General features: G+C 42.7%; 1 protein-coding gene across 2 annotated transcripts in view; it reads left to right on the top strand.

The window, feature by feature from the left end:
- Positions 1 to 15,719, top strand: part of TMC7 (transmembrane channel like 7) — a 50,180-nt gene that overhangs the window by 19,698 nt on the left and 14,763 nt on the right. For both annotated transcript variants that reach the window (XM_019800989.2, XM_011226504.3), the window contains exons 4-9: positions 1,030 to 1,197; positions 2,949 to 3,031; positions 7,061 to 7,206; positions 10,445 to 10,592; positions 11,621 to 11,794; positions 13,667 to 13,824. In XM_019800989.2, the coding sequence (XP_019656548.2) occupies positions 1,030 to 1,197; positions 2,949 to 3,031; positions 7,061 to 7,206; positions 10,445 to 10,592; positions 11,621 to 11,794; positions 13,667 to 13,824 (877 nt within the window). The remainder of the gene's footprint in view (positions 1 to 1,029; positions 1,198 to 2,948; positions 3,032 to 7,060; positions 7,207 to 10,444; positions 10,593 to 11,620; positions 11,795 to 13,666; positions 13,825 to 15,719) is intronic.

Consider the following 15,719-nt stretch of genomic DNA (forward strand, 5'->3'; position numbering starts at 1 on the left):
TGATAAGTAAATAAATGAAATCTTTATTTTAAAAAAAGACCTATAAAATACTCTCGGTAATTTATTCAGCAAAGTACCTTTTTAAGTTGTTGTTTTAGGGGCACCTGGGTGGCTCAGTCATTAAGTGTCTGCCTTCAGCTCAGGGCATGATCCCAGGGTCCTGGGATTGAGCCCCACATCGGGCTCCTCCGCTGGGAAGCCTGCTTCTCCCTCTCCCACTCCCCCTGCTTGTGTTCCCTCTCTCGCTGGCTGTCTCTCTCTCTAGCAAATAAATAAATAAAATCTTTTAAAAAAATAAATTGTTTTATTGGGAGAATGTAAACACAATCACAAGGGGCTTCATAACCATCTAGTTGTACTTTTTCTGAGGTCTAAGCACAGCATCATGTTTGGAGCCAAATAATATAAGCTAGCCCCGACTGAGCTTTTACTGTGAACGTGGCATTGTGTTAAACATTTTCCTCATATTGGCTTAGTTAATACTTGTAAGAACATTCCAATAGGTATCATCTGCGTGACTCAGAGAGGCTAAAATACTTTTCCAAGTTCACTCAGCTAGAATGAAGCAGACCCAGGATTTGAAGGATTTGAAAGCCCAGAGGTTCAGCCACCATGCCCCAGCTTCCTTTCTTGTTTAGCAGTGGCCTTTCTGGAAGTTTTCATTCAGAACGTGGCTTGTGAGAATTCAGGAATGGATTCATACATTTATGGTCAGTTACAAAAGCGCTACTGCAAGTCACTGGGGAAAGGGTAGCCAAGTAAATGGTGTGGAGTCAATTAGATACTCATACAAGAAAAGATAAATATTGAGTCCTGCCTCACACCATTGTCAAACAGGTTATTCAAGATTGAGTATAGATTTAGAAAGAAGGAGAACCTTACAGCCAACAGTAGAAAAACAAAATATTTCTTCCTCCCTCCCCCACCAAGAGCACTCCAACTTCAGCTTTCTGGCTGATTGGATCGCCCATGAATAGTGCCTGTGGATGAATACTCCTGGTCAGTGATGTCTGGATTTCTTTTTTTCAGGGAAATTTGGCACTGGGATTCAGTCCTATTTCTCCTTCTTGCGGTTTCTGGTGTTGCTGAATTTGGTGATATTTCTGATCATCTTTATGCTGGTTTTGCTCCCAGTCTTGCTCACCAAATACAACATCACCAACAGCATCTTTGTGCTCATTCCGTCCAAAGACACGGGTGAGTCTAAGGCCTGGTTTGCTGTGAGAATGTTCTTGCGTCTGTGTACCTATCTGCAATGCTTCCTTCTCTGGGAATCTTTATGTTCTAAGTTGCGGGTGCCTGCATTAGGATGGGCTCAGTTATGCTGCGGAAACAAATGACCCCGTAACTCTCAGCACCTAATAACCACAAAAGGTTCTTTCTGACTCTTAGTATGTGTCCATCACTGTCTGGTGGTGGCTTTGTTCCATATTGTCTTCACTCTGGAGCCCAAGCCGATGGAGCAGCCCCTCTCTGGACCATTGATGGTCACTATGGCCAAATTAAAAAGAGCCAATGGCAAACATACTGGCTCCTAAAGCTCCTGCCTGGAGATGACACCTGTCATTTCTGCCGCATCTCATTACCCAAAGCAAGTCACTTGGCCACTCCTGATTTCAGCAAGGCATTTGGGAGGAGCACTGCAGGCTAGGAAAGTGGAGAATTTAGCACACATGATATCACCTCCTCTGGTAACTTTACTTTGAGACTTTTATCTCTGAAAATGGTGACACTTAGGCCTCCACTGGTCATGTGCCAGCTGTTATAGCAAGTGCTGGACCTGTGTTTTCTTACCGAATTCTCAACATAGATCCCATCTTTTGGGCATCCTGTGTTTTCAAACGGGGAGAGTTTCTGTCATTCTACAGACATTTATTGATTCCCCTCTAGGTACCAAGCTCTGTGCTAGGGGCCAGAAGTAGGCAAACTGAGTCAAAGCCTGACTTATATGAGAATTATAAAATGGCAGAACTGGAATTGGCCTTGGAGGAACTGGTTCAGCTCCCTTCTTTAACAAAGGGAAACTAAGGCAAATCCTCGAGTTGTCCCTCCCCTGTAATTGTGACTTTGTAGGGCCTCCCACTGTGGGCAGAGAATACTTTCTGCCCCATTGGTATTGCACTTGGCCATGTAGCTGGTTTTGTCCAGTGGAGTATTAGCTGGAAATGGCTTGTGTGGTTGGTTTGCCTATGAGAGGAGCATCACCCAGATAACCATTGCCTCAGCCTGGGCCCCAGAATGAAGTCATATGGTACAGACATGAGCCCAGCTGGAAGCCTGGGCTCCATCCGAGCTCAGCCTAAATCAGCTCAATGAACTCAAATTGCAGCACCATGAAGGAGGAAATAAATGTTTGGTATGTTCAGTCGCTGAGACTTTGTGGTTCTTTGTTACACAGCAGTAGCTCACTGATACAGGGAAAGTGAATTAGGTGTTCCAGGGTAAGGTAGTGTCATTAAAATTGGTATTCAAATAATTTCTTGATTATTTATGCATATGTAAATTCATAGGTTGTTTGAACGAAGCTGCATGTTTATTTACACACATGTAGAGCTCTTGTAAAATTGGATGTGCTTACAGTGGAAACACAGTTGTATCCATCGCATCTTCCAAAACATGTACAAACACGAACCCCAAACTGCAAAACACCAATACAAACAGAAAACGTGCACTGTAAGTAGACCCACATACAAAATATATATAAAAAAGACATATATCCATAGATGTGTAGGGAGAATAGTGAGAGGAGAAAATGCAAAGCTGTACTTTGGTGTATTGGGGTTTGCACTGTAAATAGAAAACCACAAGTTCTCAACATCCTTGCATAATTATATGTGACATCTCTAAATGTATATACATATGCATCCTGTGTACACAAATTGTGATGGACAAGCTATTGAGACTGTACAACTGTTTTCCACTGATGTTCTCGTTTTTGCTTTTTACAGATGTTCAATGCACAATATATCCAATAAGTACCTCTGGACTCATTTACTTTTATAGTTATGTCATAGACTTGCTCTCCGGTACTGTAAGTATTTGACATAATTCTGTATTTGGACCCTCAATAGGCTGAAAATAGGTTAATTTAAAGATCAGCTTCCTGAATATCTGTGGTGAGAGCCAGGCACAAGAGTTGACTCAAGTACTAGTAAAAGAAAGGCTTTGCAGTGATCTCATCAGCAAGGACTATAATGTTCACCCACCCGCTCCTCCTACAATATACAGGAAGCGGGCTTTGTTGCCTTTAGCCACTAGCTGTTCCTTAGTCCCTGCCACCTCTCTATTGTCTTGCAACAAAATACTGAGTTCCCCCAAAGAAAGAAGTTTCTCTTTGTGGATCTCTGAACACTGCAACCTCCTTCCTTGTAGGAAAAATTGTAGGACACTTAGATGCACTTGATCGTAAACATTCGGTAGACTATATGTGATGAAAGGAGAGTTGGCCAGAGAGATTAAACGCTGGTTTATTGGGGCACCTGGGTCACTTACTTGGTTAAGCGTCTGAGTTTGGCTCAAGTCGTGATCTCAGGGTCCTGGGATTGAGTCCCAAGTCAAGCTCCTTGATCAGCGGGGAGCCTGCCTCACCCTCTGCCCCTCATCTCACTTGCTCATGCGCTCTCTCTCTCTCTCGTACTCTTTCTTAGATAGATAGATAGATAGATAGATAGATAGATAGATAGATAGATAGATATCTTTAAACACTGGCTTGTCTTTGCTGAAAAGAGTTGTGCTCGTGATCAAATCAGAAAGATTATTTTCCAGGGCCACTGGATGTTTGCCCTATAATGTCTCATTATTTTGAGGGAGATATCAGTGACAGCCCTGATATCAACGTGGGGCGATAAAAACAGGTTATGTGTAGTTGGGCAAGTTTTTATGGCCTGTGTGCCCAGCTTTCAGGAGATTTAAATGTGGAGACTTCTGTTTCTACATTTTTCTTCTAATAAAAATTTACTTAAATACTCAATATAAGAATATATGGTTATCATAAAAAATACAGAATTTATAGTGGAAAGTGAAAGTACCTCTCCCCAGAGGCCACTGAACCTGTAACGCTGGCTCATAGCCTTCTCGACCTTTCTCCTGCACTTATTTCATATGATCTTGCTCCATATTTTATAATACGGGTTTTTCATGGTCTAACCAGTCCCATGTTGCTTCCATATTGCCCTTTATAAACAATGCTATACTAAACATCTATGTAGTACGTATACTATTTCTGCTTTCTGTATATACTGTCTTCCCACTCTCCTAGAATTTTCCCGCTATCAAAGGAGACGTGTGAGGTGTTCAGTTATTTCCACCCTAAGCAGTCAGGAACTTTTCTGTGCTGTATTTTCACATAGGGCACCTTTGGGTTTTTTTGGTTTTGTTTGGTTTTTGGTAACAGCTTTATTGAGATATAATTCACGTAGCATACAATTCACTCATTTAAAGGGTACAATCCAGTGGTTTTTTTAGTGTATTCACAGGTAGGTGCTGTCATCGCCAGTCAATCTCAGAACAATTTCTTCACCTCAAAAAGAAATACTGTACCCTTTACGTATCCCCTACCAGTCCTTCTAACCGGCCCTAAGCAACCATTAATCAACTTTCTGTCTACAAAATGCTTATCCCTGACATTTCATATACATGGAATCCTAGAATACGTGATCTTTTCTCTCTGGCTTTCTTTCACTTAGCATGTTTTTAAGGTTCACCCATGTTGTGGCATCTTACCAGTCTTTCATTCCTTGTTCTGGCCAAGTAAGATTCCATTGTGCGGATAGACTGCATTTTGTTTATCCATTCACGGTGGACATTCGGGTGGTTTACAACTTTTTGGTTATTATGAATAATGCTGCTATGGACATTCATGTGTGAGCTTTTGTTGGGGACGGATCTTTTTAATTCTTCGGGGTATATACCTAGGAGTGGAATTCCTAGGTCAAATGGTGACCCTGTGTGTAACTTTTTGAGGAATTACCAGACTTTTCCAAAGTGGCTGCACCATTTTGCATCCTCACCTGCAGTGTATGAGGGTTCTGATGTCTCCACATTCTTGTCAATCTTTGGTATTTCCTTGACTTTTTGATTATAGCCACTCTAGTTTGTGTGAGGTGGAATCTCCTTGTGGTTTTGCTTTGCATTTCCCTAATGAGTAATGGTGTTGAGAATCTATCTTTTCATGTGCTTATTGACCATTGTGTATCTTCTTTTATTTTTTTAAAGATTTTATTTATTTTTTTATTGAGAGAGAGAGAGAAAGAGTGTGCACATAAGCAGGGGAGAGGCAAAGGGAGAGGGAGAGAGAGAGTCTCAAGCAGATTCTGCGCTGAGTGTGGAGCCCAACGTAGGGCTCGATCTCACCACGATGAGATCATGACCTGAGCCGAAATAAAGAGTGAGCCACCCAGACGCCCCCATTGTGTATCTTCTTCGAATAAATGTCTATTTGGATCCTCCTTCCATTTTTTAATTGGATTATGTCTTTTTATTGTTGAGTAATAAGAATTCTTTTTTTTTTAAGGTTCTATTTATAAGTAATCTCTACATCCAATGTGGGGCTCGAACTTACAACCCCAAGATCAAGAGTCACATGTTCTACCAACTGAGCCAGCCAGGCACCCCAAGTGTTCTTCATATATTCTAGATACAAGTGCTTTATCAGATACATGATTTACAAGTATTTTCTTCTGTTGTCTGGATTGTCTTTTCACTTTCTTGATAGTGCCCTTTGAAACACAAAAGTTTTTAATTGATGAAGTCCCGTTTATTTTTTCTTTCATTGCTTGGGCTTTTGGTGTCATATCTAAGAATTCAGGAACAAATTTGAAGTCATGAAGACTTTAGTCCTCTATTTTCTTCTAAGAGTTTTCTAGTTTTGGCTCTTGCATTGAAGTCTTTGATCCATAAGTTAATTTTTATATATGGGGTAAAGTAGGGGTTCAACTTTTCTTTCTTTCTTTTTTTCTTCCTTTCTTTCCTTCTTTCTTTCTCTCTCTCTCTTTCTTTCTTTCTCTTTCTTTCTTTCTCTTTCTTTCTTTCTTTCTTTCTTTCTTTCTTTCTTTCTTTCTTTTCTTTCTTCATGTGTTATCCAGCTGTCTCAGCATCATTTCTTGAAAAAACTATTCTTTGCCTTTATCAAAAATCAATTGACCATAGATGTATGGGTTCATTTTTTGCTTCAGTTCTATTCCATTGATCTACATGTCTATTCTTAAGTTAGTACAACAGTGTCCTGATTACTGTTGCTCTATAGTAAGTTTGAAATTAGGATGTGCGAGTCTCCAAACTTAATTATTCTTTTTCAGGGTTGTTTTGGCTATTCTAGAGCCCTTACAATTTAACGTTAATTTTAGGATTAGCTAGTAAATCCCTACAAAGAAGCCACCAGGGATTCTGATAGGGATGTGTTGAATCTGTAGATCAATTTGGAGATTGCCATGGATCTCCTGATCCATGAACATGGTATGTTTTACATTTATTTAGGTCTTTCATTTTTTAAAAGATTTTGTTTGTTTATTTATTTATTTGAGAGAGAGAGAAAGAGAGAGGGAGAGAGAGAGTGAGCAGAGAGAGGAGCAGAGGGAGAAGGACAAGCAGACTCCACGCTGAGAAAAGAACCAGATGCAGGGCTCGATCTCACGACGCTGATATCATGACCTGAGCTGAAATCAAGAGTCTGACACTTAACCAACTGAGCCATCCAGGCACCCCTAGATCTTTAATTTTTTAAACAATGTTTTCTAGTCTTAGGAATGTAAAATTTACACTTCATTTGTTAAATCCGTTCCTAAGTATGTTACCCTTTCTGCTGTTGTTGCACATGGAATTGTTCTCTTAATTTCATTTTTGGATCATACACCTCTGTATTTTTAATGCTCAGGTTTTATTCATGCTTTGTTCCCCAGACACTAGCTGAGCACTCCTTATGACTCTGGGATTGTTCCGGTGTCTGGGAATTTAGGGATGAACTATGACACTGGAACGTGGGTTCCTTGAGGCAGAGACTGGTCTCCTGGTTCCCTGCAGTGAACTTAACCAGTCTGAACTCATGCCTTTGGCTTTGTTTCAGGGTTTCTTAGAGGAGACCTGCCTCTTTTATGGACATTACACCATTGATGGAGTGAAATTTCAGAACTTCACCTATGATCTGCCCCTGGCTTATTTGTTAAGCACAATTGCCTACCTGGCCCTGAGCCTTCTTTGGATAGTGAAAAGGTAAAATTCATCAGGTCATTGTGTTCTTTTGAATTACCCTTGATGGCTGGGGTTTATTGGCGGGCTGTGGACTCTGGGAGCTGTTGCCCAAGGAACGAGCAGAGTCCAGAGTCCCATTCCAGGAATATGGGAAGAAAAGTTTGTGAGTATGTTGTAGGCTGCGGAGACCTGGAGGTAACAGAGGCAAGATGTGGGAGCTGGAGCAGCAGCCAAATTGTTATTGCACACATTTGCCGATGCTGTAATGTAACCTTATCTTTAATCTGGTGTAGTTGCTAATCAGGTCTCTATTGGGTTGAAAGTGGCAGAAACCCAACTCTGACTAACTGGGGTCAAGGGGAATTGAGAGAACCAAAAAAGGGAGGAAACTCCAAATTACAGGAAGGCTAAGAATATGGGTATGTCTTCCAAACCACCCAAAGCAAAGGCTCCTTCATCTCTGGTGATTCTCCTGGTAGGCGGTTTCCCAACGTCACAGGTTCAGAAATCCTTTTGAAGAGACTTATTGGCTCTTCATTCAGATACCCAACCCTAACCCTTCAACTAAAGCCAGTGGGTCAAGATCATATGAGAACCTCTTATTTTCCGTGACAGGCGGTTCAGTGAAAGATGCCAATTCCCAAGAAATGAATAACAAGTAATGTTAATTAAATTTAAAAATTTTAAATTTAAATTTTAGTTAACATATGGTGCAATATTGGTTTCAGGAGTAGAATTCAGTGATTCATCACTTTTAATTAATTTAATACTAAGAAACAACTGTTCTAAAAGGTACAACAGCCCAAACACAATAGAAGATGTGTATCTTAGATGAAGTTCTGAATAGGGACACAGGTTAGTGTGGTAGTCTCCTTCTCAGTTGTTCTGGGACCAAAGTTCAGCCATCTTCAGCATGTGACTGAAAGGGCTGCGGTGGGGAAAAAACCGTGGAACCGTATCACATGGAAGGTGCTTATGAGCTAGACCTGGAAGTGATGCATATCACTCACATTCCATTGGCTACTGCTTAGTCACAGACCATGGCTAACTGCAAGGGCTGCTGGGAAATGTCCCTGGCTGGCAGCTACTTCCTAGTGCCAACATTATAATATAGAAGGAGAACCACAAGTTTTTGATGGACAGCTTGCTATCTCTGCCCCAACGATGTTGCTTGGTGGGCAGGCTCATGGTTGGGCACCTCTCTTACCCACTGTAAGAGCGTAGGTTTTATAAGCTATGGGGCTGTGAAGCTCTTTATCACAGGCATGGAAGGGATCAGGGTGTTGAGGACTGAGTTTGCCTTCTATGGAGACTAGGGTTCACCACCACAGAGAAAGCCCCAGAGCCCAGCTGGACGCTCATACCCTGAGTCGGTATCTGTGAGATGAAAATTAAGTGATGTGTGTCCATCACCTGCTCAAATGGGCAGCATACCAATGTGAGCAAGCAGTGGCTCAATTTGAGAACAGAGAGATGCTTGGTAAAGAAATGTTGGTTGATTAGAGTCTGGCTTTGCTACTCTAGGATTATGGCAGGACAGATCCAAGTTTTAGGGGCCTGCGGTTTAGACAATTTGGAGGGGCCCTCTTTAAGATGAAGAATACAAAAATATCTTGTGTACGTTTTGAAAGAATCAAAACAGCAGGACCATATGAACACAATGCGAGAGGCTCTCCCAGGGCCTCAGAAGGGACCCTGCAGAATAAGCTTTATTAGCCGAATAGTGAGTCCACCTCTGGACCTTGCTCAGTCTTCTCACTCCAGGGCCGTGATTGCTTCCTGGGGAAGACTGGAGGGAGACCTGGCTGTGATGTGCTGGGGAAGGGACTGTCCCGTGAGGAGGAAGTGCTATAAACTGCAAAGGCCACGGACTTTGGGGTCTACAGACCATGGTTCAAATGCCGCTTCATATCTGTGAGCCTCATTTTCTTCACCTGTGAGATGTGCACACCTGGAGAAGTTGGTGGGAGGATTAACTGAAGCAGGGCAGGTAAAGAACTCAGTCCTGGGCCTGGCACCTTCCAGACTTATGGAATTAAAATTATCATCATCGTCATCAACAAATCAGCCCCAGTTCTGCCCCTAACTCTCTGGACCTGGAGAAATAATTTCTCTCTTCTCTGTATCTCTACCCTCTTATCTGTAAGCTATAGTTTTGGTTTAAACCAGAGTTTTCAACTGGTATAGGACCTCAGAATCACCATGGAGCTTTATAAAATAATATATTTCTCGACCCCACGTGAGACCTACCGAATTAAGAATCTCAGGGTATGAAGCCACCTGGGAGTCTGCATTTTGGAAGAGCACCCCACGTGGTTCTGATATAAATATTTTGCCGTGATGTTTGGCATAATGACTGATCACCGTAATTCCTTACACTTCTGTTGTCTTCGCAACTCACTAGCACATCCTAAAAAAATATCCTGTTGCAACTACCACAGCATGTGGCATTTGATGTGTTCATATCATCCAAAGCTGGGGTGTATTTTTTCCAGGAAAGCATTTCAGTGAATTAAAATTACAAAGTGTGCATCAACATGGCATCTGACCTGAACAGGTGGTCACTAAATATTTGGTTATTTTACTATTAAGTCATATTACAGTCCAGGCATTCCAGATACAAATGTGGCAAGACAGCCCATGTACCTGCCCTCAAGGAATTTAAAATGTAATCAGGTTAAGGGGCTACTAGCAGTAAACACATAATGATTGCAGATTAGGGTAATTGCCATGAAGAAGATAGACTTACCTGAAATGGGGGGGGTCACAACTTTAGAGGGGGTGGCGAGGAATCTTTGGAAGGGATATTTGAGCTGAAACCTGAGTGATGGGAAAGCAGCAGCCATGGGAAGAGGCAGGGGAAGAACTGTCCAAGGAGTGGGTAGAGGGGTCCTGTACAAAGGTCCTGAGGCCAGAGAAGTTTGTGTGTTTATAGAAAGGAGAAAAAGCCATGGTAGTCAGAGCAGCATGGCCATATGGGAGGAAAGACGGCATAGTACAGGATCTCTAGGCTGTGTTGAAGAGTTTAGATCTTATTCCAGCTGTGAGAGAAGCCCTTGGATAGATAAAAGGACATAATTTTCAGCAATGAGCTACCTGGTTAGCTGCCATGCATATGCAGCATGGTCCAAAACCTGTCCCTGTCAAAATGAGTGGAAAATGCCGCCACGTGTAACTTTTTTACTGTCCACAAAGCCAATCCACGGGCCTGTATTTCATTGTTGCTCTTCTAAGAAGGGTCATCATGTTTTGGGGTCAGGTCAGTGGAAGGGTTCAAAATCAACCTGATCCGGAGTGAGGAGCACTTCCAGAGTTACTGCAACAAGATCTTTGCGGGCTGGGACTTCTGTATCACCAACCGCAGCATGGCGGACCTGAAGCACAGCAGCCTACGGTATGAGCTCCGGGTGAGTGCTGCTGGGTTTGCGGCGGGTTCCTTGCCAGCAAAGTCGTGCCTTGAAAAGCAGGGGGTTGCAGCCTGCAGAGGAGCTGGGTGGGGGCCAGGCTGTGTCTAGTGCTTAGGAAGTTTCCCCGTGTCGTCTTCAGGAACTTTCCATGGAGAACAGCCTCCCGGGGTTGATCACCTTCGCCGAAGCATGGAGTTGGTGGACTGGGGATGGGAGGGGAGGTGGGCACACTAGAGTGGGTGGGAGGGGATGGTGTCTTCCCTCCTTCCCCGCCACTTTATGCTGTTATTTTTCCCCCTGATGAGAACCTGTCATGCATCACTTATACCAGGAGAGACAGAACTGGGAAAGGATGCTATGATGATAAGGTGGCATGGAGAGAATAAGAAAAAGGACGAGAGAAGTTCCAGATTTATAAGGGGAGAATGAGGAACAAACAGCATCTTGAACAAACCCACCAAAAAAAGGAGGAGGGGCAATCATAAGAAAAGTATAATAAAGTGAGAATGGAAGGGATCAAACCAAATGTATTATTTGTTTAAAGGAATGGCACATACTACATTTAAGTAATGCCATGAATAGGTTATGCTTATGTTTTCACAGTTATTGTGATGTCTAACTGCAGTCTTTTTTTTTTTTATAAAGATTTTATTTATTTGAAAGAGATAGGGAGCATGAGTGAGGGGGAGGAGCAGAAGGAGAAGCAGACTCCCTGCTGAGCAGGGAGCCCTACATGGGGCTCGATCCCAGGACCCTAAGAGCAGGACCTGAGGCGAAGGCAGATGCTTAACCGACTGAGCCACCCAGGTGCCCCTAACTGCAGTCTTAGATAGGAGGGTGTTCCTTCACTTAGGGCCTTAGTAGACATGAAAGCTAGTTGGGCTTGGTCTGGGAAGATATCTGAGCAGAGGTGAATATTGAAGGAAGGTCTTAAAGATGGATGGATAGGGTATGATGATGAATCACAGGTTCCACCCCTGAATATCCCTTCACCCCATGCTCACAGATGAGTTTTCTTTGGCCCTCAGGCAGATCTGGAGGAAGAAAGAATACGACAGAAGATAGCAGAAAGGACGTCAGAAGAGACGATACGGATTTACTCTCTGAGACTGTTTTTGAACTGTATTGTTCTAGCCGTTTTAGCTGCATGCTTTTACGCAATCTATAGAGCGACAATATTCTCACAAGAGCACATGAAAAAAGTGAGTACTCTCTGAAAGTCAGCTTAACTTTTACTCTGGTGGGACATTAGGTATGCCAAGTGCATTGCAAGCCTCTAATGTAGAAACCATCATCGTTTCTGTTTTATACATAAGGATGTAAGTTTGACTGCTGTGACAGAGAACTGAAAATCAGAGGTGACCGATTTCTACTTTTTTTTTTAAGATTTAATTAATTAATTAATTTGAGAGAGAGAGTGAGTGAGAGAGAAGGAGCAGAGGGGAGGGAGAAGCAGGCTCTCCGCTGAGCAGGGAGCCTGAGGCAGGGCTTGATCCCAGGACCCTGGGATCACGACCTGAGCTGAAGGCAGGCCCTTAACCGACTGAGCCACCCAGGAGCCCCCAATTTCTACTTTTAATAAAAATACAAGAACATCCAATGAGTGTTTGGAATTCCTCCTAGAATCTACAGTATTCAAATTCAGGTTCACCTACCTAGATTCAATCCTCAACTCCACGACTTACTAGCTAGGGCTCCAGTTTACTTAAAATAGCAGTGGTTTTAAAAATGCACATTGGGGGGGCGCCTGGGTGGCACAGCGGTTAAGCGTCTGCCTTCAGCTCAGGGCGTGATCCCGGCGTTGTGGGATCGAGCCCCACATCGGGCTCCTCTGCTATGAGCCTGCTTCTTCCTCTCCTACTCCCCCTGCTTGTGTTCCCTCTCTCGCTGGCTGTCTCTATCTCTGTCAAATAAATAAATAAAATCTTTAAAAAAAAATGCACATTGGGGGCGCTTGGGTGGCGCAGTCGTTAAGCATCTGCCTTCGGCTCAGGGCGTGATGCCCTCGTTCTGGGATCGAGCCCCACATCCGGCTCTTCCACTGGGAGCCTGCTTCTTCCTCTCCCACTCCCCCTGCTTGTGTTCCCTCTCTCATTGGCTGTCTCTCTCTGTCAAATAAATAAATAAAATCTTTAAAAATGCACGTTGGTCTGGCTTTGATTCATGAAATCAATCATCGGGGGAGGGGACCCAGGTTCCTTCCATCTTGTGGCTCTGCCATCCTTAGGGTGCAGCCTCTTCTGTATGATACAAGATAGTTCAGCATGTCCATATTCTAGCCAATGGGAAGGAGGTGAAGGGGATGGGAAGGTACACCCTTTTCTTCAAGGGCAAGACCTTTTAAGTGCTTGCACTTAAAGCATCTACTCACATCCCTTTGGTCAGAATGTAGACAGATAGCTGTACCTCGTTATAAGGGAGGCCAGGAAATAATAGTTTTATCCCAGATTGCCATATATGTGGCCAAATAGTCTATTACTCTGAAAGAAGAGAATGGCTCGTCCAAATCAATTACTACTATGGCCTTGAAAATACTTTAAATTGCCTATTGATATAGACTACATGGATTTTTTTAAAAACTTGACCTTAATTAATCCAATAGAGCTAATTTTTCTTTCTGTGGTACTAAAGCATGATTCCTCTATTTGAACATCCAAGGAAGGAAATGGCTTATGTTTATTTTTATTTTTAAATTTTTTTTTAGAGAGAGAGTGAGGGATAGAGGGAGAGGAAAAGAGAGAATCCCAAGCAGGCTCCATGCTTAGCGTGTAGCCAGACACGGGGCTTGATCTCACGACCCTGAGATCATGACCAGAGCCAAAATCAAGAGTCACTTAAGCATCTGAGAGCCCAGGTGGTCCGGGAATGGCTTGTGTTTAGGGGCCATGTTGAATGACATATATGTTTTGTTTTGTTTGTTTATCTAAATATGTATAGTTGAGGTTTTTTTCCAGTTTCATTGAGATATAATTGACATATATAAGGTGTACAGCATAATGACTTGATGCACATATAGTTAAGTTCTTTCAAGGTCAATTCATTTGTGATGCAACTTCCCTTTGTTATCTTCATAGGAAATTGACAAGATGGTTTTTGGAGAGAACCTTTTGATATTGTACCTGCCTTCTATTGTGATCACGCTGGCCAATTTCATCACCCCAATGATCTTTGCCAAGATCATCCACTACGAGGATTATTCCCCAGGCTTTGAGATCCGGCTGACAATTCTTAGGTAATGCCTAGACATGCCAAGCAAGTCACCACTTGCCCACTTTCTTGCCCATGGCAGACATTGCTAATCAATTGTGGCACCTTTTCCTGCTGAGCCAAGAATCCTCGACAACCTTCAGACAACCCGCATGAATGAATCAGAGTTTGTCCATGCAGTGAAATCTCTTTGACTTAAGCATGTACTCAGCGGTATTATATTTTTGTTTCATGTATTAGCACATCGACAGCTGAGGGCATAAGGTGGGGCCCTGGGATTGCTCAGAAGATGTTTGAAATGACAAGCGTATACCAGCAGGGGAATGAGGAAATGAGAGAGCAAAGGGAAGGCAGCTGATAAAGGGTATCTTACTGGGGCTTGAGCTGGGGCTTGGCCCTACCGGGCAGCTGGGTGTTTGAGTGGGATATATCTTAGTGCGTTCCCACCCACTAAGGAGCGTCCAGCCTGTACTTCATAAGGGTGGCTGGCTTCCAGAGGCATCAACTCCCTCATGCTCCCACCTTGCTACCCGCCATGCTTGGGCCTTGGGAGGAGAGGAGAGGAGAGTTACAAGTGCTTACACCAGGAATCTGAGGCATCTGCCGGGATAGTGAGTGCCAAGAAAGTGGGGCCAGGTCACTGACTGTGTGTGGCTGCTGCTGACTGCTTATAATTTGTTGTGATATCTCTTCTCATTCTAAATAAATATTCAGTTTCCTAAAAAAAGAAAAAAGAAAAAGAAAGAAAGGACAGCTGTATAATAGGGTCTGGGGAGCGAGCGCAAGTAAGTTGAAGAGGACCAGGTGGGGACTGTGTGAAATAGAGCATTTCATGCCTCAGATGGCATTTGGATTTTTTTTTTTAACTTTTTATTTTGGAAAATTTCAAACAGAAACGAAAGGTATAATAAACCTCCGTATGCCCATCGCTTAGTTTTGATAACCAACAATTTGCTAATCTCGTTTCATCTGTTCCCCGCCCCCAACTTTTGCTGAATTATTTAAAGCACATCTTATTTCACTTTTTTTTCCCCCCTTACGAGACCAACGTCACACCTAATAAAATTAAGTCAGTTCCCCAATGAAGTTGCAAGTGACTTTCCAGGATTGGTTTGTTCAAACCAGGATCCAAACAAAGGCCACATGCTGCATTTCGTGGTTATGTCTCTTATACTGCCTTTATTCTTTTAAGAATTCCCCCATTCCTTTCATTAGGCCGTTGATTTGTGGGAGGAACTGGGCGTTTGTCCTGTAGCATGTCCCCTCGTGTGGATTTAGTTCATTATTTCTTCGTGTTGTGTGGTTCTGTTGCCTACAGTTGCTATAAACTACCGTGTAGATTCTGACTTTTTATTAGACTCCATGTTTAGTTATGGGCCCCCCCCCAGTGGTGCTGGGTACTGGCATTCCAGCAGGAAGAACAGAGTGTCAGGTGACATGCTCCGTAACAAGAAGCGTGAGCAGATGTGTGGCTTTGCTTTTTCCCCCCACTTTTTCTTCTTTCTTTTTCTTTCTTTCTTTCTTTCTTTCTTTCTTTCTTTCTTTCTTTCTTTCTTTCTTTCCTTCTTTCTTTCTTTCTTTCTTTCTTTCTTTCTTTCTTTCTTTCTTCTTTCTCTTTCTTTCTCTTCCTTCCTTCCTTCCTTCCTTTCTTTCCTTCCTTCCTTCTTTCTTTTTCTTTCTTTCTTTCTTTCTTTCTTTCTTTCTTTCTTTCCTTTCTTTCTTTCTTTCTCTTTCTTTCTTTCTTTCTTTCTTTCTTTCTTTCTTTCTTTCTTTCTTTCTTTCTTTCCTTCTTTATTTCTTTTCTTCAACCAAATAATAGAAAAGCATCTTTCAAAAAAGTTAGCTCTCTCTGCCCTCCTGTCTTGAATCCTGCTTCCCCATGTAGCCCTCATTGGTGGGGCTCCTGGTGTTTATTCGCAC

This window comes from Ailuropoda melanoleuca, chromosome 10, assembly GCF_002007445.2.
Source record: "Ailuropoda melanoleuca isolate Jingjing chromosome 10, ASM200744v2, whole genome shotgun sequence".
NCBI classification, from domain to species: domain Eukaryota; kingdom Metazoa; phylum Chordata; class Mammalia; order Carnivora; family Ursidae; genus Ailuropoda; species Ailuropoda melanoleuca.